The following is a 22582-nucleotide window of genomic DNA, read 5'->3' on the forward strand; positions in this document are numbered from 1 at the left end:
GTTAATCATTTTAGAAAAGCAGCATGCCATGTTCGTTTTGACAAATCCAGGTAATAAGCACCGAGAAAGTACGTGTGTATACTGCTTGTGGACGTAGAAACTAGGCCAACTTTCTGGAAAGTAATAAGCTGGCAATATCAGCCTTAGTGACCCTTCCTGAAGTCTACCCCTAAGAGAATCGTCTGAAACACGCACAGACACTTTGGCCCAATAATCCTCACAGCATGTTCGGTAGAGCAAAACCCAGCAGCACCGTTAGGCCTAATCTCCGAGAAACACTTGTGTAAACTGAAGTATGTCTTTCACTGGCAAATTTTTAAAGCTGATACGTATCAGTAAAAAGATAAAAAAGCAGACTATAAAACCATGTGACTGAAGGATCAACTACGTAAACAGATAAATTCACAAAACGCCAATGAAAACGCGCCCGCGTTCCGAACGTCAGGGCGCTGGCGTCGCGGCTCCCTTCCTCCCGATGCCAGCCGAGGCGGAGCGACAGAAGGCAGTGCAGTGAGCAGGGCTGCTCGGCAAAGCGACAGCTGCAGATCAGGTGACCTGACATGGCGGGGCACAGGCCAGACACACGGCCTGGGATCAAAGCAGCTTAAAGCCCAGAGCAAGTGCACTGGGCTCAGAAAAGCACTGAGCCGGAGACTGTCGTAACGAGCATTATGGTGAAATCTTTATAGGAAATATACTGCACATTTGTGTTTTTAAAGGAGGTAACGAGCCATGAGGAGCAAGGAGATGAGCTTCCATACAGGTGCCCCTGCCTCGAGGGTGACTTGTGAATGCAGGCCTCCTCGGCGGAGACTGCGACAGACCTAAACTCAGGACTGGGCACCAGACAAGGGGGCCGTTCCAGCCGCACCCAGTGGCTCCAGACGTCCCCACTGGGTAGGGCGACAAATCGGACCTCTGTCATGAATGATAACAGTTGTTTACGGAGAACCAACCAGAGCACTGAGCCTAGACCGGCCACCGCTTTCCTGAACCTCACAACCACCGCACGGGGGCGGCCCCAGCACCTACCAGCCAGCCCCCACCTGACTATGAAGTGCCCACTCCTCCTCCCCCACCCCACTGCACAAGAGGAAGCCCGGCCCCCGGTCCAGGGCAAACCCTGACAGATGCAAGGCGGTGACTGGCTACCGATGGGCACACGACACCACCCCAGCCAATGACAAGTGGGGGGGTGATCCAGTGGAAGGTCCCCAGGAAAGCTGTCCTTGCTGAGAGACGCGCTCCTCTTCTGTGGGACATCGTGGCGTCTACCGTGACAGCGGCAGCTGAGGCGCACACCTTGCAGTGATGAACACAGCTGGCCTGAAGACGAGCTGCCGGCACAGGCCGGGCGGTGCAGGGAGCGGTGAGAACCAGGCTCCCGACGCCGTCCCTGAACTGCTGACCGGACCAGCCCGGAACTCGCCGGCCCTGGGACTTCTTCTCAAGCGAAATAAATGAAATTACTTGATAAGCCAGATCAGTTTGGTTCTTTGTTGCTGCTCACAGTTGAAGGCACCAGTTACAAGCTTTATAAACTGTGAAACAGCCCAAAGAGGCCAGCGCTTGCTCGGCCCGACGTGAACAAGTGTGCGACCATGGCACAGCCCCGCAGAAGCCCGCCCGGCTCCGCCCCTCTCAGGAGACACCGCGGATGCACGCGAGCAAGCTCTCTCCGAGTTCTCTCGTCTCGTTCTTTCTCCAAAGCTGCTCTACCTCCCAAGTGAGTGATAGTCGTTTCTAGGGAAAGTTCTACATTTAACATCCTTCTAAACGAAGTCCGAATCTGAGAGCTGAGAAATGAGGAGTAACTCCACTGTAAAAATTACGTCTCTCTAGTTTTAAGACTACTCTCTCCGTTTAGCCAAAAAAGATGCTTTACAAAACACAAGCACACGAAATCTTAAAAAGAAGGCCCGCGTACGACGGAGACGTTAGTGGCAGGAAACATCCGAGCACTTGCTATTAAAATTCTCTTCCTGACTCTTTCACCACCATTACCGAGGCTATGTATAAAGTAACACAAACTTCTGCCTCGACACGGCTGGGGAGGCACTGAAGGGACACCCTCCTGACGCTGGCCTATTGCCAGGACAGACCCACCATCTGCTGAAATTAAGTTCAACATTCAAGGGAAGAGAAACACGCATGCCAGCGCGAACGCACGGTCCTGAGATGCGTCGGCCAGGGCTGGCTCCCCACCGCTCCCTTCCAAGAGGGGCCTGGGGAAGCGAAGGGAAGCACTCTGTCACCTACCCTGCTCCAAGTACCACTTGCTGCTTTCACGGATACCCGGCGCAATTTCAAAGCCAGGGAAGCAGCTCACGTGGCGGCTGAGAAGCGCCTGGACGGCTAGGCCGGGGAGGTGGGAGCGACGCCAGGACCTCTGCGCCACGTCTCAGGAAATGACGCCTAACGTCACTCTGCACGACGTGCACCGTGCAAAGATGTCCTGGGTCCCAGGAGCGCCCCAGCGGGGCCCGGCGCCCAGCGTACCTGCGTGGTGTCTGCATGCTTGTTCTGCAGCTGCTCCAGGTAGAGCTCGTTAACCTCCCCAAGGACCAACAGCTGCCTGTTCAGGAACTCCATCTGCTGCTGGACCGACTCGCTGTTGGAGAGCTGGCCAAAGCACACAGACAAGCGGGGTGAAGGTCTGACCGCAGACAGTGCACAGTCGCCTGGGACAGGGACCTCCTGGGGGCACGCCACCCCAGTGCTGCCTCAATGGTGGCCCCCCAAGGCCCCCGGAGAAGATGGTGTGTGCAGAACCACCACAGCGGGGTCTTCAGTTCTGGGGGGGATGAAGCCCTGGGGAAAGTCACCCGTGCTGGGGTGAGTGATGGCCGGAGCGGATCCCAAAGGGAGACAAACCACGGCTCAAAAACCTGGGCAGAACGAGGAGGGAAGAACCCCCCGAGTCGCACGCAGCCTGGGGCGCAGGCCGGCAGTTCCCTGCCATGGAGACCACCCTGTGCATGCAAGATGCTCAGCAGTACCCCGGCCCCTGCCCACCCGGTCGGTAGCACCAAAAACATTTCTAGACACTGCTGAAAGTCCCCTGGGGTGGCGGACTCACTCCTTGTTGGGAACCCTGACAAAGATGCACAAGTAACGCATCTGTCCCGTCCGAGGGAAGCGTCGGCGTGTGGTGTGAGGACAGTCGGCTCGCCACCCGTCTCGCCTACCTTCTGAGAAACCTGGCTGAGCAGCAGCTCCGTGTGGCACACCTTGCTGCTGGCCTTCTTCAGTTCCAGGCGCAGCTCCGCAACCATGTTCCTGCAGTCCTGCAGCTTCGTCTGCCCGAGAGACGGCCAGGGGTCAGGGAGCACTGCCAGGCGCCGGGCCACAGCCCACGGGCCCCCGGGAACCAACAGCGCCTAGTTCCCCCACAGCTCTTGGGCCATCAGGATTTAACCTCTTAGTTTTAAAAAGTTAAGTAGTGGTTGATTTCCGAGTTCTTGATTTGTTTAACAGAAGAAAAGAAGGCCTTAGGTGCGCACCTCCCCGGTGGTGGCAGAAAAGCCCAGAGCCTGCAGCCTACTCTCAGGGTGCTGCGGGACACTTTATTTTTGAGGGAAACACGGCGACATCTGTTGGTCGTTGTGTGCACTACTGACTTCGGTTTGGCCGAGATGTGCTCCCTGCCTGTGGATGACGTCGCAGCTTTGCAAAGCTGCCTCTGCGGTGGAGGCAGTGACCAGAACCACCATGGGAAAACCCGTGAGAAACAGGAAGGAGGGTGCCAGCACCCCATCATTCCAGGGTGAGACTGCGTGTGCCAGGTGAGTGTGCATGCAGCACTGGTAACCAACGTGGTCGTTCAAAACAGGAATTTAAAGAATTGTTTGATTTATGTGTATTACTTCAAACACCTCCTAAGCTGTCAGGACATAAATAGCGCCATGGACAAATGACTGAAACGCTGAGGGGGCTATGAACGGGCAGAGCTGGCGAACCTCTGCCACGATGTCCGCTGGCTGCGGTTTCGGAGGGAAAAGCAGGTCCCCCGAGTTCAGACGAACGAGGGGCCGCGCGTGCCCTCGGCTGCCTGCGGCGTGGCGGGCCGTACCTGTAACTCCTGGCTCTGGTTGTAGAATTCCTCCCGGTCGTGCTGCAGCTGTCTGACCTGGCTGTGGAGCTGGGTGACCACCGTGTCTCGCTGCTCCTGGAGCTGGCTGTACCTGGCTTGTTCTCTCTGCAGACTAACCTTGCACATCTGGATGTCTTTCTCTTGTAACTTCAGCTGGTCTTTCTAGCAGAGACCAAAGACGCCACCATTTCAGCTGCCTCCAGCATGGGCACTGACACGTTTCACACGTGCTACACGTTTCATCCGAAGTCACACGCTACCCTGGGGCTGTAACTACAAGCCCAGAACCTGGAGGCTCGCTACTGCCTAACTTGGCTTTCGCCCAGGGGTTACCAGATTCACACGGGCAATGGATCGTAGGTTGCTTAGAGAACTTTCCTCAGAGATTGACTTGCTCCCAATACCTTCCACAGCCCTAACCCCCAGCACTGGAATGGGGTCTCCGGGACAAAACAGTGTGACAGTCAGGAAAACGACGGACATTTAGTGACCGTGTACCCTGCGCCAGGCACCGAGCGAATGCTCACGACACGAATTCTTCTAAGCAGCACCGTCACAAACAGGTGCCACGATTACTCTTCCCCTTCTACAGGCCGGGCGACGGGCCTGAGGAAGCTAAATCACTTGCTAAGCGGCAGAGGCAGAGCCAACGTCCCGGTCTCACTGCCTTCGTAGTTGGGCCGAGAGCTCGGGGGCCTGAAACAGCTTCAGGAGAGCTGGTCTCACATTCAGAGACACGAAATGGTCTCTTCTTCCGGTTATCAGCACAGCCGGTTACAGACAAATGCAAAAACTCAGTGGTCCCCACAGTTTCCAAGAGCCACAAGGGAGCTCAGAGCTGGGGGCTCACAGCCCAGCCTGAGCCACCCCGAGCCGCCCCAGCAAGCAGAGCGGAGTGTGGGACTCTGCGCTCGACCGCTGGCACACTGGACACACCGGCATGCTGACCCCACGCCACGCACTCACCATGGCGGCGTTGTGCTCCTCCAGGGCGGCTGCCCGGATGGCCCTGCGCAGGAGCCGCCGGTTCCGGACGGCGTGCTGCTGCCTCTTGAACCGTTCATACAGCAGCTGGTTGTGCAGTAAGAGCAGCTGGTTCCGCAGGGTGCGGATCTCATCTGAGGGAGGAGAGCCTGGTTTCAAAGCAGAGGGAGGTGGCAGAGGCGCCTTTTACATGTCGTCCCCTCGAGCCCCCCCAGGGTTCGCCAGCTTAAGAAACACAGGTCCCTACGAACCAAGTCACCGCTCGCCTGGCAAATGAGCACCTGGTTCCCGGCAAGGGGCACTCATTAAAAGGGGGGCACGCACCCGCTGCCCGCAAAGGACCACCAACGGGCGCCGGGTGACAGGAACGGGCACTCATCAGGAGGGGTCGCTCACTCCCCGCCCCGCAAAGGACCGCCAAGGGACACCGTGCGACAGGACTCTGAGCTCACTTCTTCCTTGCGAACCCCAAACCACGTGCACATATTTTTGAGACTCCTTTCAACCTTCGCTGCTACGTCCCTGCCGAGCCCTCTCCTGGGACCATGTGTGTCACCTGGGGCTTTTCTAGGGGGGCCTGGCCTCACGTGAGGGCTGCGCTGTCTGTAATTCCACCGTGCAGTGCACGGTCCTCGCCACTTTTCAAATATAGGAAATGCTGAGTGTGCAACACCTGAGCTACTCTTTGGCCAAGCAGGTGATGGCTGGGGCGGCAGCAAAAGGGAGACGGGTTCCTACAGGGCACCTCCCTCCGGGACGAAAAGGCAACAAGCAAGCAGGATCCGCGTGGGCTGGATTTGGAGCTAAAGTAACAACTTTACCTCCAAAGTGTGTCCAGTCGACAGACTTGCTGGGTAAAGACAACCTGGGAAGAAAGGTTTTGAATAACAAAGTTACCGATCTTGCCCAGAAAAAAACCGATCTGGACTTTTCATCTCGGCAGGTTAGATCACTTCCTTGTGATCAAAAGCACAGGGAAACGTTTCAAACTCAAAGTCCCCATGGAGTGAGAGGGGGAGTCTCACAGCCCATACAGGGGGCAGGTGCCCCGCTAAGGGTGACCAAGTCTCTGGAGTGGAGAGGCCCTAACGCAGAGCCGGCTCGGCCCTCCAAGGCCACAGACGACCACACACCGAGAGTAGCCCGTTTCATCTCAACGACGCAGCAGCCCTCCACGGAGACGCTCCCACCATCGAGTTTAAGGGGAAACCAGGGCGCCCACCTGGGGCTGTACGATACCAAACTTCATTTAAAAATAGACCTTAAATATGATGAGCTCTGTCAAATTCCGCCTTAGATTATCATTATACGGAAGAAAAAATAAAACAAACTTTCCCTAAGAACCTGTTTAGAAATGGCAGAGAATTCGAACTTCCCTAATCCCTTCCTTGGATATCCTTTGAAAAGGGTAATAAGAGTTGAAAACAGTGTCTCAGATAGATTTCCATCTAAGAAACCACGTGCGCCATCCTGGGATGGGGGGGCAGGCCGCCCTGAACTTGCACTGAAATGCTGACTTTGTCTTCCCCCTAATTCCTACGTTACCGAAACAGAAATACCTGTAGCTAGATATACTATAACGAGTATTTCCATATCTGACGTACACCTCACCCTCAAATTATGAGAGCAAATGTGAAAAAGCATCTGAACTTCCTCGTAGTACAGTGGCACCAACGGCCTAGATATAAAGACTCGTTTTAAAATGGGCCATTACTCTGGGAATTCCCCCCGATTTAACACGCGTGTATAGAGAACACACACAGTGACATGTGTGAAACGGCAACGCAGACCGCGGGGCCGTCTGGCCAAGCGCAGGGGACAGGGGAAGCGGCCGCCTCTGGGGAGAGCACGAAGAGCCGGTCCGCCCTCCCGCGCTCTGTCGCAGGAACACCGGACGTTGGAGGAACGGGAACCAGCCAGCGCCTTACTTGTTCAGCTCCTTGCTGTGCGCGTCTGCTCCCTGCTGGACCAGCCTGTCCAGCACTTCCACTGGGGAGGGGGACAGCGTGTAGTCTTCCTCTGCGTTTCCTTTTGCCTTCTTTAACAGTTCCTTCGTCTTCTTGCTGACAAAATGATGGGCAGTCTTTGGCAATGCCACCTCGAAAAGATGATCGTACGGGGGAGGCTGCCCACTTCCAAACCCCGCGCCCCTCGGAGGTGGAAGTTTACAAGGGCTGGGAGTGAGGATGCTCGTCTCCAGAGAAGCCTGGCGCTCCCTGCCCGCCGCAGGGCTTCCCTCGGCGCCGCCGCGGGGCCGGTCGATGGGGGTAAAGGCTTGCTTTGGTGTGTCGGGCCCGAGCTTGTCCAGGGAGCAGTTTGAAAGCTCAGCGTTCGCACTGGCGCCCTGAGCACCGGAGGCGGCCGAATGGGTCTTCCTGGGACAGCCCGGGAGGCTCTCTCGGTAGAAGGGAGAGTCGAAGCCGCCTCGAGGGACCAGGGGCTCAGCATCGGCCGGCGTGATCTCGGAAAGTTCTTTAGATATTGCGGCTGAGGGGCGAAAGGGAGACAAGAGACACCTCAGTAAACAGGCCATTGGGGGACAGCCGGGCAGTCTGGGGCTGCGTGCTGCCGCGTGCCACCCTGAGGGACAGAAACAAAGGGGCGTCCGTTTACCTGGACAGGACCCAGAATAAAACTCCCATCTTCTTCCCCCAAGAGAAGAAAAACCAAGCCAGCCCGGGGTGCTGACACTAAATCCCGAATTTAAAGCACAACAAGGGTTTCGTCACTTCTCAGCAACCTCGTGTGAGCCCAGGACCCCATGTGTTACCTTCTTCTTTATCTTTCTCAATACTATCTTCTTCAGAGGCCAGGTCACCTAAAAACGCCGGAAGATCACTTAAGGTGACAGAATTCTTGCTGCCAGGTAGTTCCTCTAAAGAGAAACAAAGACAACTCAAGTCAAAGAAACACACTGGTCACCCCCGTAACTGTGAAACCCTTCCACTGTGACGGAATGTGTCCGTGACGCTTCCTCCTGCTGAATACAGAAGGCCGGAAATGGTTCTCTTGGGGCTACTACAGAAAACTAAGACATTATAAATAACCTAACTGAAGGCGCCAAAACATAATCGCACTGAAAATAATATTCTCCGTTCTCAACGTCACAGAGAACAGATAAAATCGCAGTCTGACGGCTGAAAATGCAGGTAGTTCACACTGCAACAGCTTAAAAGCTTTTGTTGCTATTAGGCTGGCATTTAGAATCAAGCGCATGTTTTCACCATTACTGGACGTCAGTGTCTTGCAGTACGCCAGAATTTCCCTATTTCCACATATGACCCAACGAGGGGAGACGGGCGAGTCCACTGTCACCCCGAGATTTTACCTAGCCCGCGGTCGTTCAGAAGATGGTGCTGTCTATGCAGACAGGGCCTCGCAGGGTCTCCTCTTTCCTCCTGAAAAGACAGCGTTTATGTCACAAGGCGAAAATTGTGCTCACATCCTCGTCGGACGTAAGAGAAACGTATGAAATGTCTAAACGTTCGGCATGCTATAAAGGAGTCTAAAGGTTAGCCCAGCGGTTCTGAAACTGGTCTCAGGATGTCTTCACATTCTTAAACATTACCAAGATCCCAAGAGCTTTTCTTTCTGTGGACAGAGATCTATCGACAGTTACTGTATTAAAACTTAAAATGTAAAAATACTCATTCGTTCACTTAAAGATAACAAACCCATTACACGTAAACATAAATAACAAATATTTTCATGGAAAATGTCTAGATTTCCCAAAACAAAAATAAATTAGGGAGAAGAATGGGGCTGTTTTATGTTTTTGCAATCTCTTTAATACCTGGCCTAATGGAAGAAAGTCGGATTCTCCTATCTGCCTCTGTGTTCAATCCGCTGCTATGCTATTTTGGCTAAAGTCCATGAAGAAAGCCCTGCGCCCCACGGACAAGGACTCGTAAGAAGTAAACGCGTATAAACGGACTTCCGAGTAGCTGCGGGTGACCACCTCCGGTATCACGCCCACACTTGACGAAGGGGTCATTTCTTAAAGGCTAGTTACAATGTGGAGTCTGAAGCCATGACGATGAACTTCTTGTGCTCTGAAAACCCACTGGGCTGCCTTGTCCTCCGACTGCACCTTTCACCTACACATGACTCTACAGTGTCGGGCACTGGGCACTTAGGAAACACTGGCTCATCGGGTCACGCAGACGTGTTGAAACGCTTCACTATGCAGGACCAAAACTCGCAGTTATTAACTAAGCTTTCCAAGGCTTTTCATACTCATCATAGAAGTCTTGGGGAAGCTATCAAGCTCATGGTGGCAGACACCAGTTTTTTTAAATTCTAATTTTACCTGAAAGCTGAATTTATCACTGGCAACAAATACTGTCAGTTGTTCTGACCATGAGCTGACGGGCTCAGTTCGTCAGTTAAGAAACTGCCCGCCATGTACTCAGGGGTGAGTAACCAGTTTGTCACCGGTGCTGCATGAGAAGCTGCAGCAGCTCAGCCCTCAACTCAGATAATCGCACAAGCGCTTGCGATGACCATTTCACTTTGATAGGCAATGAAGTGCTTTACGTATATTTCCTTATCACAGTATTACACATCCACGTTCTCAAGGGCCAAGATTTAATAAAATTAATAATTTTCACTGCTGTCTCTAGGACGTTCTTGTTAGGTTTATTCATTTGCTTTTTTTTCCTTCTTCGTTTAAACTGAAAGAACGCACCAAGGAAGAAAGGCTGCAATGCCGACCAGCACAGCTGGGTGCCCGCCCTGATGCGTGCTGTGGGGCCGGCCACTTACCTAGCACTGTTTCTATCCCATGAGCACAAATGCCAATGCTGCCAAAGGGCAAATGACAGCTCAGCGTTACTATGAAAGTAGTTCTGACCTAGTGGATTCCCTTCGAGGGCTTCGGGATCACGCTTTCAGAGCTACTGGTTAGTCTGTTTTCAGTTGTTCTGAGTCAAACCCATCGCATTTGAGGTCAAACTTCTATCCGGCATAATAGGCTTCACAAAGTGAGTCTGCAAGAGGGTCATTGTGCTTGTGCAGACGGACAGCAGACAAGCCCAGCATACCTTCCTGGGGGCGGTGGCTGTGGCCTGCGGGAGTGAAGCGTGCACGAAGTCGTCCGAATGACAGAGTGGGGCTGGAGGAGGAGAGGTTGCCGGGGTTCCCAGAGGGGTTCCTTTTCCGCCTGCTCGAACAAAGACAGAACATGCACGACTGCTGAGCCTCACTATCAGAAAGATAGTTATTTTCAGCCCAACTATTACTATGAAGAAGGCTGCTAAAGCTAACTTTCTGGGGATCTTGAGCAGTCTTTTTTTTTCTAGGCTCACTTTACATGTTCTGAAAGCTCCAGAGGTTTGCATTAAGTGTCAAAAACAGGTTTCCTACTGCGAGTGGCCCCCCAAACTCAGTTAGATCTGAGAGACAATTCCCAGTCGTAAAAAGCGAGCCCAAACCAACCAACCAAACCCAAACTAACGCAGACGCACCAGCTGTGCCAAAGAATCTGCTGCAAGGGTGGGGCGACTCAGGCGGGACGTTCCCAGGAGAAGTTGGGGGCGTGGTCACACCGCAGACCGCAGACGGGCTCCAGAGAGTAGCCTGGGAAGTCAGTGAGGCATGTCAGTGAGGCGGCGTGGACACTGAATCAGCCCAAGGTTTACATGCGTGACCAATGGCCGTTTTAAACTGGAAAAAGGCGTCTCATTAAAGCTGCGTTTTCTAAGTCTAGACTCCAAGAGAAAACCGAGTGGCTACGGGAACTTTCTCTAACATCACCTATCCTTAAAAATAACCTTTTGAAACAAGCAGTGTCAGATTTTCCCAAACCACATGCTAACTCCCGACCCAAACGGTCAGCTTCACCAACAAGCAGAGAGGAAAGCGGGCACGTCTGACACCATACTTGTGGCGGCTCGGCTAACGGCCGTGTCGACGAGGAGCTCTGAGCCGGAGGTAGCTGCCCGGGCGTACTGGACGTCGGCCGGGAAGTGGAGCGAGGGGTGGAAGCAGCACTCCCTAAGGCGAGAGAGAAAGAGCACGCGGGGTGAGCGTGGGCGTCTGGTCACCCTGACAAGTCGGCAGGGCCTCTAGACCGTTCGATAAGATTCCGTTCCCAATATTTAAAAAATCTGAGAGGACTCCTGACGTCCTTGGGGACAAAGTAACATTTAAATGGGCCTTTAAATGCTCGTTGGAAATCAAGTGCAGTAAGGTCTGCTACCCAGTTAAGCGTCAGGAGAACTTGAAAAGGCACGGGCTGGATGACAGCCTCCGCGGGTGCTGCCTGCAGGTGAGCCCAGACTTCTACGTCAATCCAGTTCCAACTGTCCAGGCGCACTCAGGCCGTGTCGGTTCCATGACCCAGAGGGCCACACAAGAAGTGTCAGAAAGCAGAAAGTGTCCCTGTGGGTGGGGCCTAGAAGTCTCAGACCTGAACCTTTTTTTTTTTTAAGCACTGAAGGCACATCCACGTGGGTTGCTGTTTGATCGGATACGAGATCAAGGACATAGGACTCAATGCAACTTGAAGGAGGAATTATTAACCAGGAGAAAATGGAGGCAAATTCGAATTTTAAATATTTGGGAAACGGCTCCCAGGAGCTGAACTAAGTCTTATTGTAGGAAAAGAAAATAAAGTCAATAAAAATAAACAATGCTTTCCAGAGACAAAGTGATAAAGCAGACAGAGAAGTACCAAAGTCAGTTTTTACCATAGTTTTTCTGTGTGTCGACGTAAGGGCCTGCGGTGCCATCGGCTGCACGGTGAGGGAAGCGGGCTGAGTTTTGGTGAGACACAGAATAGCCATCTTCACATGAGGCTTCTGTGGGGTCCAGAGAGATTTTGGCACACTCTACTACAACATCATGTGTTTCCAATTTCCTCCACCTGTAAAAGGCAGCGAAAGCAAGAAATACGAGTTGTAATCTATTTAATCAAACAGTCAAATAGGTACAAGTGCTAACTCAACGCCAGCCACTCGCCCCTGATTAGCAAAGAACAAGGCAGAACCATACCAGCCCAAGTATTTCTCAGTATTACCAAATAAATTAGCCATTCAAGTCATAAACCTAAAAGCCCCCTATTCCAAATGGCTATATCGAGTTATCAGAAACTAATCTGAAACAAAAATTTCATCGACAAAAGAGTAGGCCTAGCTTTAAAACAGAACACAAACTGTGCAGAGCAGTCACCGGGGGAAAGTCTCCTTTGGAACAGAGGTAATCAAAGAACAGAGAGACTCAGAAACTGAGAGGGAGCTGAGGCCGATTTAAGGTCGCCTATCAGAGCCGTGGGGTTCTCATCCACCCCTGACCACAAACAGCGCAGAAAGTCTTCAACCTAGGACACTTAAAGAACTGTCCAAAGATTCCCGGTACGTGATCCACAGCCTTACTGCAAAGAATTTAGCCTACAGAAGCAGACACACACGAAATGTGCGACAGTGCTCAGCGCAGCGCAGCCTGGAACAGAAAGCAAAGATGTCACCCAGGGCCCAACCAAAGAGGTATACTCTACAGAAGGCAAATTACTACTCCACCATGAGAAAGCATGCTCTCAGCAGATGAGCGAGGGGTGGGGGCTGAAAACAAAGGGTGGGAAGGGACTTCCTGGGCAATGAAACGTTCTCCTACTGTGATTGCAACTTTTGCCAAACTTAACCAAAGTGATAAATTTTATTATATCTACATTATATCGTATTACAGTTGATTTTTAAAATCATAGTTTCAAAGACTAAATGATCTAAAATGCTCAGGATATGATCTTACGTGAGACAAAACTACTCAGAGATATGCCCACAAAGAGATGTAGACATGACTGCACTAAGAACTCAGATGGCAAGACCGGAAGTTATGGATGATGTTTCTTTTCTTCTTTGAATTCTTCGGTGTTTGCCAAACGTTCTACAATAATAAATAATAAAAACAACATTGACCTGCTCAAGTACAAACTTTCTTTCTTTTAGACAACGTAGTTTTGCTATACGTGTTTCTGAGTGAGTAATAATCCCGCAGAGAGTCTCATCCGTGTGTCCCAAAGTTTACCAAAAACAGCCCAGCAGCACTAAGGGCGCGCCATGGGTTCACCTTATCAAAGCATCCAATCCCACACAACTGTTCTAAAAAGCCCGTCATTTCGTCCCGGAGGCTGGGAATGAGGTGTGAAACACAGATGAGAGAGTCCGGGGTGCGGGGGGCACACAAGGCCACGTCCCTAAGGAGGAGGCCCTTGAGTCTCCGTGCACGCAGGTCCCCACAGCTGTGACATTCATGTTACCGGTGGCTGTCTCCTCCTCACGCATTCTCAGCGTGACTGGAAAGTGATCGCAGGATGCACATGTACACGTAGGAAGATCGGTTTTGGACAAGAAAATGAGAATCACAATAAAGCAGGAATACATTTAAATGTTTTATTTTAATCAAAATAATATACGTACTTAGAGTAGTTCCTTGATTCCTAAAGGGACTTTTCATATTTTAATGTGTCTGAAACTGGAAAGTACAGGCTAATCAGTTATGTGCTAGTTTATTTGGCATTTGTCTACTCAGATGTACATAGAGTGTAAATATATTCTATGTTCAATGGTATCTTAGCGTCAATGAAATGACGGTTTAAAAAGTCAACCTCATTTTAAAAGGTACCTCCCGTGCCTCTCCCCTCAACCACTCTAGCTGCTGCTTCCAATTTTTTGAACTAAATTGTTACCCTATCTCCATGTTTCTCAAGAATATACTCTACGCTTTAGATCTCCTGACGTATGAATTTTAGACATCGTCTATTAACTTCCTATTATGGAAGGTGAGGACTTAGGTCACTCTCATATATCCTTGTCCCTCCTCCCTAATGCTCTCAAAATAAATACGTCACTCTTTTGTTCTTTTTCAAAACCGATTTTCAACGATTAAATATCACAACTACATAAGTACTATTCGCAACTGAGCCAAAGTTATACTATGATATTATTTCCTTTTTTGCTTGATTTAGTTTGTCCTAGAGTTTGAATTTTTCTGCTTCTTTTCCTTGGTCTTCTGTGTATCTACTACTAATTCTTCTTAAACTTGTTCTAACAGCCCTGAAACAACGCCATATACAACTTTTCCATAATGAAATGCAGACAGCTCTCCAGGACTATTCACTCGCTCCCTAAAGAGCCTCCTGCAGAGGCCCCCTGTCTCTCCCACCGCTGTTCTCGGCACTGTCATACAGTGTCACCCCAAGACTTCCCTGGACCATGACCCTGAGTCTTGGACTCTGTCTTCCTAGACTTTACTCTCGTTTTGGTGAAACGCATGTTCCGGTGCTTAGCTGAGAAACGGCCCATGGGCGACAAACGAGTCCTTGCACGTCTAAAAATCTCTCAAACTTGACAGGCAATTTGGCTGGAGACAGAATTCTACGCTGAAAATCCTCAACTCTGAAGGTGTTTCAGAAGTTAACACCATTCTGGCTTCTGATGCTTGTTTTTCGTTTTTTTTCTCTGAAAGGTTAATCTCTGGTGTTCTGAGACTTCACAATACTGAGACTTGGCACCATTCTTTTTCAATGATTAAGCTGAACACTAAGTAATCCCCCTCAATCTGGACACTCATGGCCTTCAATTCTCATTGTATTGAATTTTCTTGTATTATTTGTACTTGTATTGGAAATTTTCTTTTATCGTTTCTTTCACAATTTCTTCCTCCGCCAGTTTTCTGCTCTCTTTTTAAAACTCTGTTACTGGATGTTGGGCTTCCGGAACTGATTATCTTAAATTTTTCATCCTTCTTCCCATGTTACTTATTTCTGTCCTTTGACTCTGCTTTCTGAGGCATTCTCAGTTTTATCTTCCAATTCTTTTACTAAAATGTTATTAGAGTATCGCTTTTCATTTTCAAGAATTCCTTCTTTAGTCTCCTGACTGTTCCCTCCTGAGGCATCCTGACCTTTGCGTACCTGCATAAGTGCCTCCTCCCTGTAGCTACCATAGACATTTTCTTCTGCTCTCCCTATGATCATTGTTTCTGGCTCCTTTTTCTCCTCTTCACAGCGGCTTCTTGTCTTCTGTGTTAGAGCTTTCCTCAAAAGCCAGATGACCCCTCCCTGCCAAGGTGTGAGGCCCTGTAAACTGACCCAGGAGGCTTCCAAATCAACCACTCAAATCCCCTAAAAAAAAACCCCACTATCGACATTCTCGAAGCCATGAGAGGTCACATTCACGAAACAAAAACAAGCTATTATAAAAAAGAAACACTCAGAGAACTAAAGAACTCTTCAGTAATAAAAACGTGGCGGTAGAAATGAAACTATAATAGAACGATCTAAAGCCAAAGGTAAGGACGTCTTCAGGAAGCAGAACAAAAGAGCACAGAGAAAAACGGGAGCGAAGAAGAGCAAAGGGCCACTCCAAGGTCCCATCCGAATACTAAGAGTTCTGGAAAAAAGAGAGACATGGAGGGCAGAAAATCAAGTGTAATTACAGAAAGCGACTACAGAAAACGTCCTAGAACTTAAAGATAATAAGAGTTTCCAGACTGAACAGTGAGAACAGATTTATACCAAGGTTCGTCACTAGGAAACTTCAGAATATGATGAGAACAGAGAGAAGACTCTACAGGCTCCATGGCGAAAAACGACAGCAAACACACATGGTCAGAAATCAGGATGTCTTTGATTTCAACAGCAACACTGGAAGCAAGGTGGCAATGACAGGATGGCCTCACACTGCGGACACTGACTCCCGACCTAGAAGTCTACACCCAGCCAAAAAACTGCATCCTTCCTCAAAAAGCCAGTGGAAGACGTATCCCATGAAAACAAGAGTAAAGCAAAAAAGAGACGGGAGATACAGGGAATGGGAAATTCTGCAGAGGAGACAGGCAAAGGGGAGCCCCGGGAGAACAAGACGCCAACTCTGCAGCGGGTACAGAAAACCACCTGCTCACACCAGACAGACCGAACAAGAGACGGGCGGGCTGCAGGCCATCGTGAAGGTTCTCGCCGTCGCTGTGCTGTTTTTCAATGAGGAACGGAGCACTAGGCGACCTTGGCCTAGACAACTTGTCTGCACTGAGCTTGTCTTGATTATGCACTGATGACGTCCTCACTCTGCCTATATCGGTGAGGACATCCACTCCCCGCCACAGAAGGCCTCCGCTCCGACCGCTCCCGGAAGCAGTGAGCTCAGCAGCAGCCAACACGGCAGCCCCCTCCCGCTGCCGAATTTCCGCAGCACGGAAGCCCGCGGTCCTGGCTGTAGGCCTCGCCGGCCGCTCTGACTAGGGTAAACCTACGCGTCCCAGGATCAGCATGGCCCTGGCCCACTGACGGCCCACGGGCAGAAGGGGCTCCTGCAAACTCTCGCGGAAGGAGAAGGCGGGCCAACAGACAGTCTGCTCTTCCTCCTGTCTCCTGGGTCCCTTCATCTGACAGTGACAAGACTACTCTCCTTTAGCCGGCGTCTGCTTCCGCATTCGTTTTTCAAATAAAACAATACATGTGGCAACACCATAAAGAAAAGAAAGAGAATCATTCACGTAAAAGCCAGAACAGTTCTCTGAGGTGGGACAGGGAACAGAGAGAAAGATGACTGCCACTCGGGAGGGTAACGCTCCATGTTAAAGCTGTGGTGGCCACACGGGTATGCACGTGTGATCGTTAAGCTTTGCATACACGTTTCTACGCTTCTCTATGCACATCTCACGTAAGCTGCTTGCAGCTGACTGAGGCTCTGCGTGGCACATGGAGGGTTGTGGAGACGGGCGACGTGCTATAGGGACACCTGGCAGCGAGCCAGCTTTCTCAGTGGGAGATCCCCAAATGTCCGTGTCCACGGATTCGCTGCCCTCCAAAAAGGGTGCGCTCCCCTGCCCGGGGGCGTGTAAACCTGACTTCCGGGCGGAGAAGAGAGAGGGAGCTGGGCCCCGTCGGCCCAGGACGGAGACGGAGACGCTCATTTCACTGCCTCCTTCTCAGCTCCACCCAGCTTCAGCCGCCATGTGCCCGGTGTCCGCCAAGCAGCAGCCCTGCGGGTTTGCTCTCCCCAGACAACAGCCTGGGAGCTTCTAGAGGGCTCAGCGGAGGGCGGGAGCTGCCTGGAGAGGTGGGAGGGGGAAGAGACCCAGGCGGTCCAGCCACCCGGCATCCACCTGCCACCACCCACTCGTGTCCAGCCACACCCTTCGCCCCTCGCCACACAGACCCGGGTGCCACCGAGCAGGAAGCCTCCCCGGGGCTCAGAGAGGAAGTCACCGCGCTGCAGCCACCTCTGCTCCGCTGGGCGAGCTGAGTTCTCCGCCCGTGAGGAACGTGTTTTAGACTCATACGAAGCTTTCGCTGCACAAGTCCTTCAAAATGGCTGACTCCACGAGCGAAAGAGCCCGCATTCCCAAGTGACACCTCAGGACGGACATCTCCCAGATGGCGTTTGCAATCTCCGAGACATTCTATAAAATTCTGTTACCGTTCAGGTCCCGTACCTCTGAGGGTCCAGTTCGTGGTCCTTGGATCCAGTCACTAATTCCGGATGAATTCGCACATGCTCCATCATCGGCTAGAAGAGTTTGGGTTGACAAATTAGAAAAGGCTTAATTTCTGTGGTATCTCCACACAATGGAAGATTATGTGACGATAAACAGGGACGAAGTACCTTTTTGATACATGCTACAACAAGGAAGACGCCTGAAACACTACACCAAGCGAAAGACCAAACGTCATGTGACTCCACTTATGCGAACTGTTCAAAGCCGGCAGAGTAGATGAGTGGCTGCCTAGGGCTGGGTGTGGGGAACAAAAGCCCCATCTACCGTTTCACGCGAGTTATAACTGCAGCCTGTCTACACGGCATCGAATAAACGAGCAGTTCTCATTTACCTTGACCACTTCCTCAAAAGTCGCCAAGTTCTCCTTCATACTATAGTGAGATCGCAGAAAGGAGACAAAGTTGCAAGGGTACATTCCGTAGAGACGATGAAACAGAGCATAGACGCTGGCGTGGAGATGGACAAGGTAGATTTCTGTCACGTGGCCTGAAAGAGGAAACCGTTGAGAGGTTCTGAGCTGTACACAAGGCTGATGTGTGCGAGACAGACATGACCCCGAGGCCGCAGCACGGCGTTTTGCTTAGGCATATGCCCACCTTGCTGCAAAGACAGCGAGGATGGTTTTCTAAAATGCAAATGTGAACACGCCAGACACTTGTACTGAAAATCCATCGGTGGCGCCCTATGGCCCTGAGCAACCCCGATCTACTTAGGGTGACTCATGAGGCTCTTAGCGAGCTAATCTCCGCCTTCCTCTCCAGTCACCCCTTAAAAAGAACCCCAGACATTCCTACAACACTGAAGTACCTTTATAATGACAGTCACTTCCCCTAACATGTGACACTGTGCTTCTCCATTGCCGTTTTCAGCATGCATCTCCTGAGAACTGTCTGACTCACCTCTGCTGCCACTGCCTTGCTCTGTGCTTGGTGCACAGCACCGTTCAAATATCTGTGGAACTAACGCATGAGAACCTTTTGAAGTCGGTATGTAGTCTTAACGATGCAGATTTGTAACTACTGAGTGAAAAAACTCTTCTGAAGTTAGTTTAAAAAGCTAAGTGTGGGAGAAAGAAAGCTTAGTCAATCCAGCCTCACGTAGCACCTATGGAGAGCCCAAGGCCACATACACACGACGGAGAGACCCCCCCCTTTCACCCCAAGAAGAGCGCCGTGGGCCTGTGCTTGTTCCTTCGGCCTATACAGGGAGCCACAGGGCTGTGTCACAGGGCTTACATACTTCACCCTTTCAACAGGAACATCTCCTGCTGGGATTACCAGAAGATTCCAAACCGTACATGCTTAGAGCACCTGAATCACCTTGATAGAGCTGTGCCATCAACTAGGAGAAAACGCGCTGCCTTCAAAATCAGAGCGCTGATCAGGACACGCTGCGCTCCCCCCGGAATGTGCAGCGAACAGGTTCTCAGACCGGAAGCCTGTGTGCTGTCACGATGGACCAGAGGAGCAAGCGCAAGGGTCCACAAGCTTAGTCCTAGACTGCTACAGCGCAGACAGAAGCTGTTTTTCAGCTTACTGAAGACCAGGAAGTTTTACATCCTACCTGAGAACTAATCCTTCAAGCCAACAGAATAAGAAAGGTAAGGAAGGCATCTCATCTCAAGTCATGCTTCTTATTTATGACTGCAGTGGACACACCCAAGGTACTTCCTTATCTGGCTAGTGACAACCGCTCATCTCGGCTGTAAAATTTGACATGTCCTTACCTTAAAGCTCACGACCTGTTAATCAACAATGAAAGCATTCACCTGGTAGGGTGCGACAGGTACACAAAGAGATCTTTACCTGGTTTCTTCAGGCACCATGACGAAAGACGGCCAAAAATATCGAAGAAATCGTGAAGATGCTGTTTTCCCGACTGTGGAATCATCGGTAGCATGGTTATCAACACTAAGACGCCTGTGGTGAGGACGATGACATCAGTGTCCATCTGCAGAAGGAGGCCAAGCAGGAGGAAACGCCTGTCAGGCACAGCTCGGGGTCAGCATCAGGGGGACGCGAGTGAGAGGTCTGCTCAGACTCACCTCCCTGTCTCTAAATCCCCAGGTCCCTAAGGGTCTGGGAGGGTCAACACTAGAACAGACTCAACAGAAAAGCCACTGAGGACCAGCTCAACCGTCTCTAGAGAGCAAGGCCACTTGGATGCACCTCTCGGAGCTTACGGAGCTTACGCATGGCTTGGCGACTCCCGGCCCTAAAGCCTGAGGGTGTCCCATTTACCCCAGTGAAGGAAGAACGGGAAGCTGCTCTTTAACTTTAATGGAACAAAGGAATGCTGCTGTTTTTGCTCATTCACCCAAATCCTAAAATATTTACTTTTTAAAGTCTGTTTTAAAAAAAAAAAAATCACACACTGACAAGTAACACGCTATTTTTTAAAGGATTACAACAGAAATAGATCTTAAGAAATGAGCAGAGCACTAATGAGTCTACTTAATGGCTCATCTTCACAGCAGCCTTCAGAAATCCGCAAATAAAAAAAAAGATACAGTGACCGGCTAAGACAGCTAGTTTAAATATCAAGTCAATAAAGTTAGGCTAATTGAAGACACTTAATACTCAATGGATAATGAATCGACAAGACTAGCTACAGCAGCTCACCTGACCCATAATTACATCATGAATGTTTGCCAAGTAACTGGAATTCGAATTTAAGAAACGAGGGAGTCATCAAATGACTTCCAGGGAGGCTAAGACATTCATTACTCCTACTGGAAAAGGAATCTATGAGTCTGGAAATAAAGTTTTAAATACACGTAGTTTTTACATCAGAACCAGACCTTCTGTCATGGCACATATCTAGGAAGAAGAACATTAAATATTGATAGAAAATCAAGAACATGTAATGAGCTCCAGCAAAAAAGACTAACCTTAATTTTATAACATTCTAACTAAGGCTTGGGTAATACTCCATGATTAATTTTCAAGGCTTATCCTTTTGGAAAAGATGAAGTAGTTTTGCAATCTGAACTAAATGGTGCCTCAAAATTGGATTAGATTCTCATCAATCCTTTTGCTTAAAAAAATTAAGTTGTTAAAACTGTTCCTGTTTTTCCTTAACATTACACGTGTGTTTTACGACATCCTATCGCTGGGACTCTTTGGGACCCGCCTCTAGGGATAATAAGTTACCCTTGTTGGCAGAGACAGACACTGACTTGCAGGTGCCACATCAGGCGAGTCCAAAAGCACCGCCGTCCTGCAGCAAATACTACCGGGTATCTGGGTGTCTGCGTGTCTCTGTGAGGGATAGGCAGTTAATATTAACCACACTTTCTCATTTTATAGATAGGAAATGAGTCCAGGAACTCAAACAGATTAAGCAAATAGCCCTGAATACCTTGGCAAGCCACTGTCCAATGAAAACTATTGTTCTATTTAGGTTTAGACTCCCTGTGTAGAAGGACGCACTGAAGTTAACACAACAGAGGACAATGCGACTCGGCAGGCACCTGATTAGAGCTGCAACTAAACAGGCTCCTAAATGGTTAAAAGAGCCTTTTAGCCCTTTTTCTATTAGCTGAAAGGGAATGTAGAAATGCGCTTTCCCCAAAGACAAACCAGCGTACTTTTAACTGAGGGAAGGCTAGACAATGACCAACTCGAAGAGGGTTGGAATAGCATGATGTGGAACCAGTCTGAGTGAAACGTGACCATGTTTGCTGGGACAGAAGACATTTGACAGTCACGGTGATGCACTGAGAACTTACTGAGCACCAACTGTGCTACTGAGTGAGAAAAACCAACTGCCTGGGAGTTTCCAAACTCTCCAAACTAAAATCTAGATCGCTTGCGCTAAATTACTCGACATTTCCAAAAACGATATTCACAAAGCCATTGCATTCGAATCCTTTCAAACAGCGTACCTTGAGACATTTTAGTAAAGAAGGCAAAAGAGGTGCTTGAGAGAGTTTATGCTTCCAAGATGGCTGCAGCCTTATGACGTGCCCCAGTAACGAGAGGGTGGATAACCGAGAGGCGGCTTTGCCCACGTATTCATTCATTTTGTCCAAGAGGTGCTAAAAGTGTGAAAGAACAAGGGAAATACATCTCAGTGAAGCCGGGGGGCGGTCGAGGGAAGCAGGGGAAGTCCGCGTAGGGCTGTGTCAGGCCACACAGACACGGGCGGCAGTGCCGCGTGCCGGTCCCACAGGTCTTCCCTTCGGTGAAAAGCGAGGGTCACGCAGGTGGAGATCAAATTCAAGATCTTTTAAAGCGCGTTGGCAAAGAAAACACGGTTGCCTTTGGTCTTAGAGAGGGCAGCAAGTTTGCCACTCCTGAAAAGGATCCCCGTCCACAGGTCTGCCAGCGAGAGGACAGTCCTCTGTGGCCCTCTTCCTGCAGGACGAATAGGCCGCTTCTTACAATAACCTCTGGTCCCGAGCCCAGGCTAGGTCGCTGAAGCTGTGAGGGCATCCTGCTGGAAGCAGCTTATAGCTACAGGTGCCCAGCCTACATCATTTGGCCCCAAATATGAATCAGGTAGTAGAAGAAGTTAAAATTCAGCCCAGAGTCAAAAACAAGATGCCCTGTAAAAGGCAGACAATAGCAAGGCCTTCGAATCCTAGCAAAGTCACTGGCACACACGAGGTCGAGACGTCCCAAAGTCTGCTATTACAGAGCCTTGTTAGCAAAAACACCACATAAGGCAACTTCCCAGGGCCCGGTGCTGAGAAACAGGACTGGTCAATCAGCCCATTAACCACCTACACTTACAGACCTTCCCACGGGGATTCAAAGTCGAATAATCCTACTCAAAGTGTGTGTTTAAAGAGGGACACCTCGTGGATCAAACTGGCATTGTGCAATTATAATGCTGGGATGACAGGGTTTCTTTAAACAGCAAGATCTGAAAAAGCCTCTGAAATGTTTCATTTTGTCAACTTTTCAGGGCACTCGGGTCCTGCAAATTATTTTGCATGTGGTTACAATGTGGGAACGACATCCTCTGTGGCACACAGCAGTTGAAGAGTGAGCTCTGGAGAGACTG

General features: G+C 50.3%; 1 protein-coding gene across 16 annotated transcripts in view; it reads right to left on the reverse strand.

Moving 5' to 3' along the window:
- Positions 1-22582, reverse strand: part of TSC1 (TSC complex subunit 1) — a 45247-nt gene that overhangs the window by 6142 nt on the left and 16523 nt on the right. For 14 of the 16 annotated variants that reach the window (XM_039862947.1, XM_039862936.1, XM_039862942.1 and 11 more), the window contains 16 exons: positions 21459-21611; positions 19378-19522; positions 17904-18058; positions 17510-17583; positions 11767-11942; positions 10959-11071; positions 10543-10654; positions 10120-10238; positions 8406-8475; positions 7848-7952; positions 7006-7564; positions 5899-5942; positions 5060-5226; positions 4073-4255; positions 3189-3299; positions 2500-2622 (listed from right to left, as the gene is read on the reverse strand). In XM_039862947.1, the coding sequence (XP_039718881.1) occupies positions 2500-2622; positions 3189-3299; positions 4073-4255; positions 5060-5226; positions 5899-5942; positions 7006-7564; positions 7848-7952; positions 8406-8475; positions 10120-10238; positions 10543-10654; positions 10959-11071; positions 11767-11942; positions 17510-17583; positions 17904-18058; positions 19378-19522; positions 21459-21611 (2409 nt within the window). Of the gene's footprint in view, positions 1-2499; positions 2623-3188; positions 3300-4072; positions 4256-5059; positions 5227-5898; positions 5943-7005; positions 7565-7847; positions 7953-8405; positions 8476-10119; positions 10239-10542; positions 10655-10958; positions 11072-11766; positions 11943-17509; positions 17584-17903; positions 18059-19377; positions 19554-21458; positions 21612-22582 lie in introns of those variants that run through there. The other 2 variants (XM_039862949.1, XM_039862951.1) reach the window with 2 other exon arrangements.

The sequence above is a fragment of the Pteropus medius genome, unplaced genomic scaffold (genome assembly GCF_902729225.1).
Source record: "Pteropus medius unplaced genomic scaffold, Ma_sr-lr_union100, whole genome shotgun sequence".
NCBI lineage: Eukaryota > Metazoa > Chordata > Mammalia > Chiroptera > Pteropodidae > Pteropus > Pteropus medius.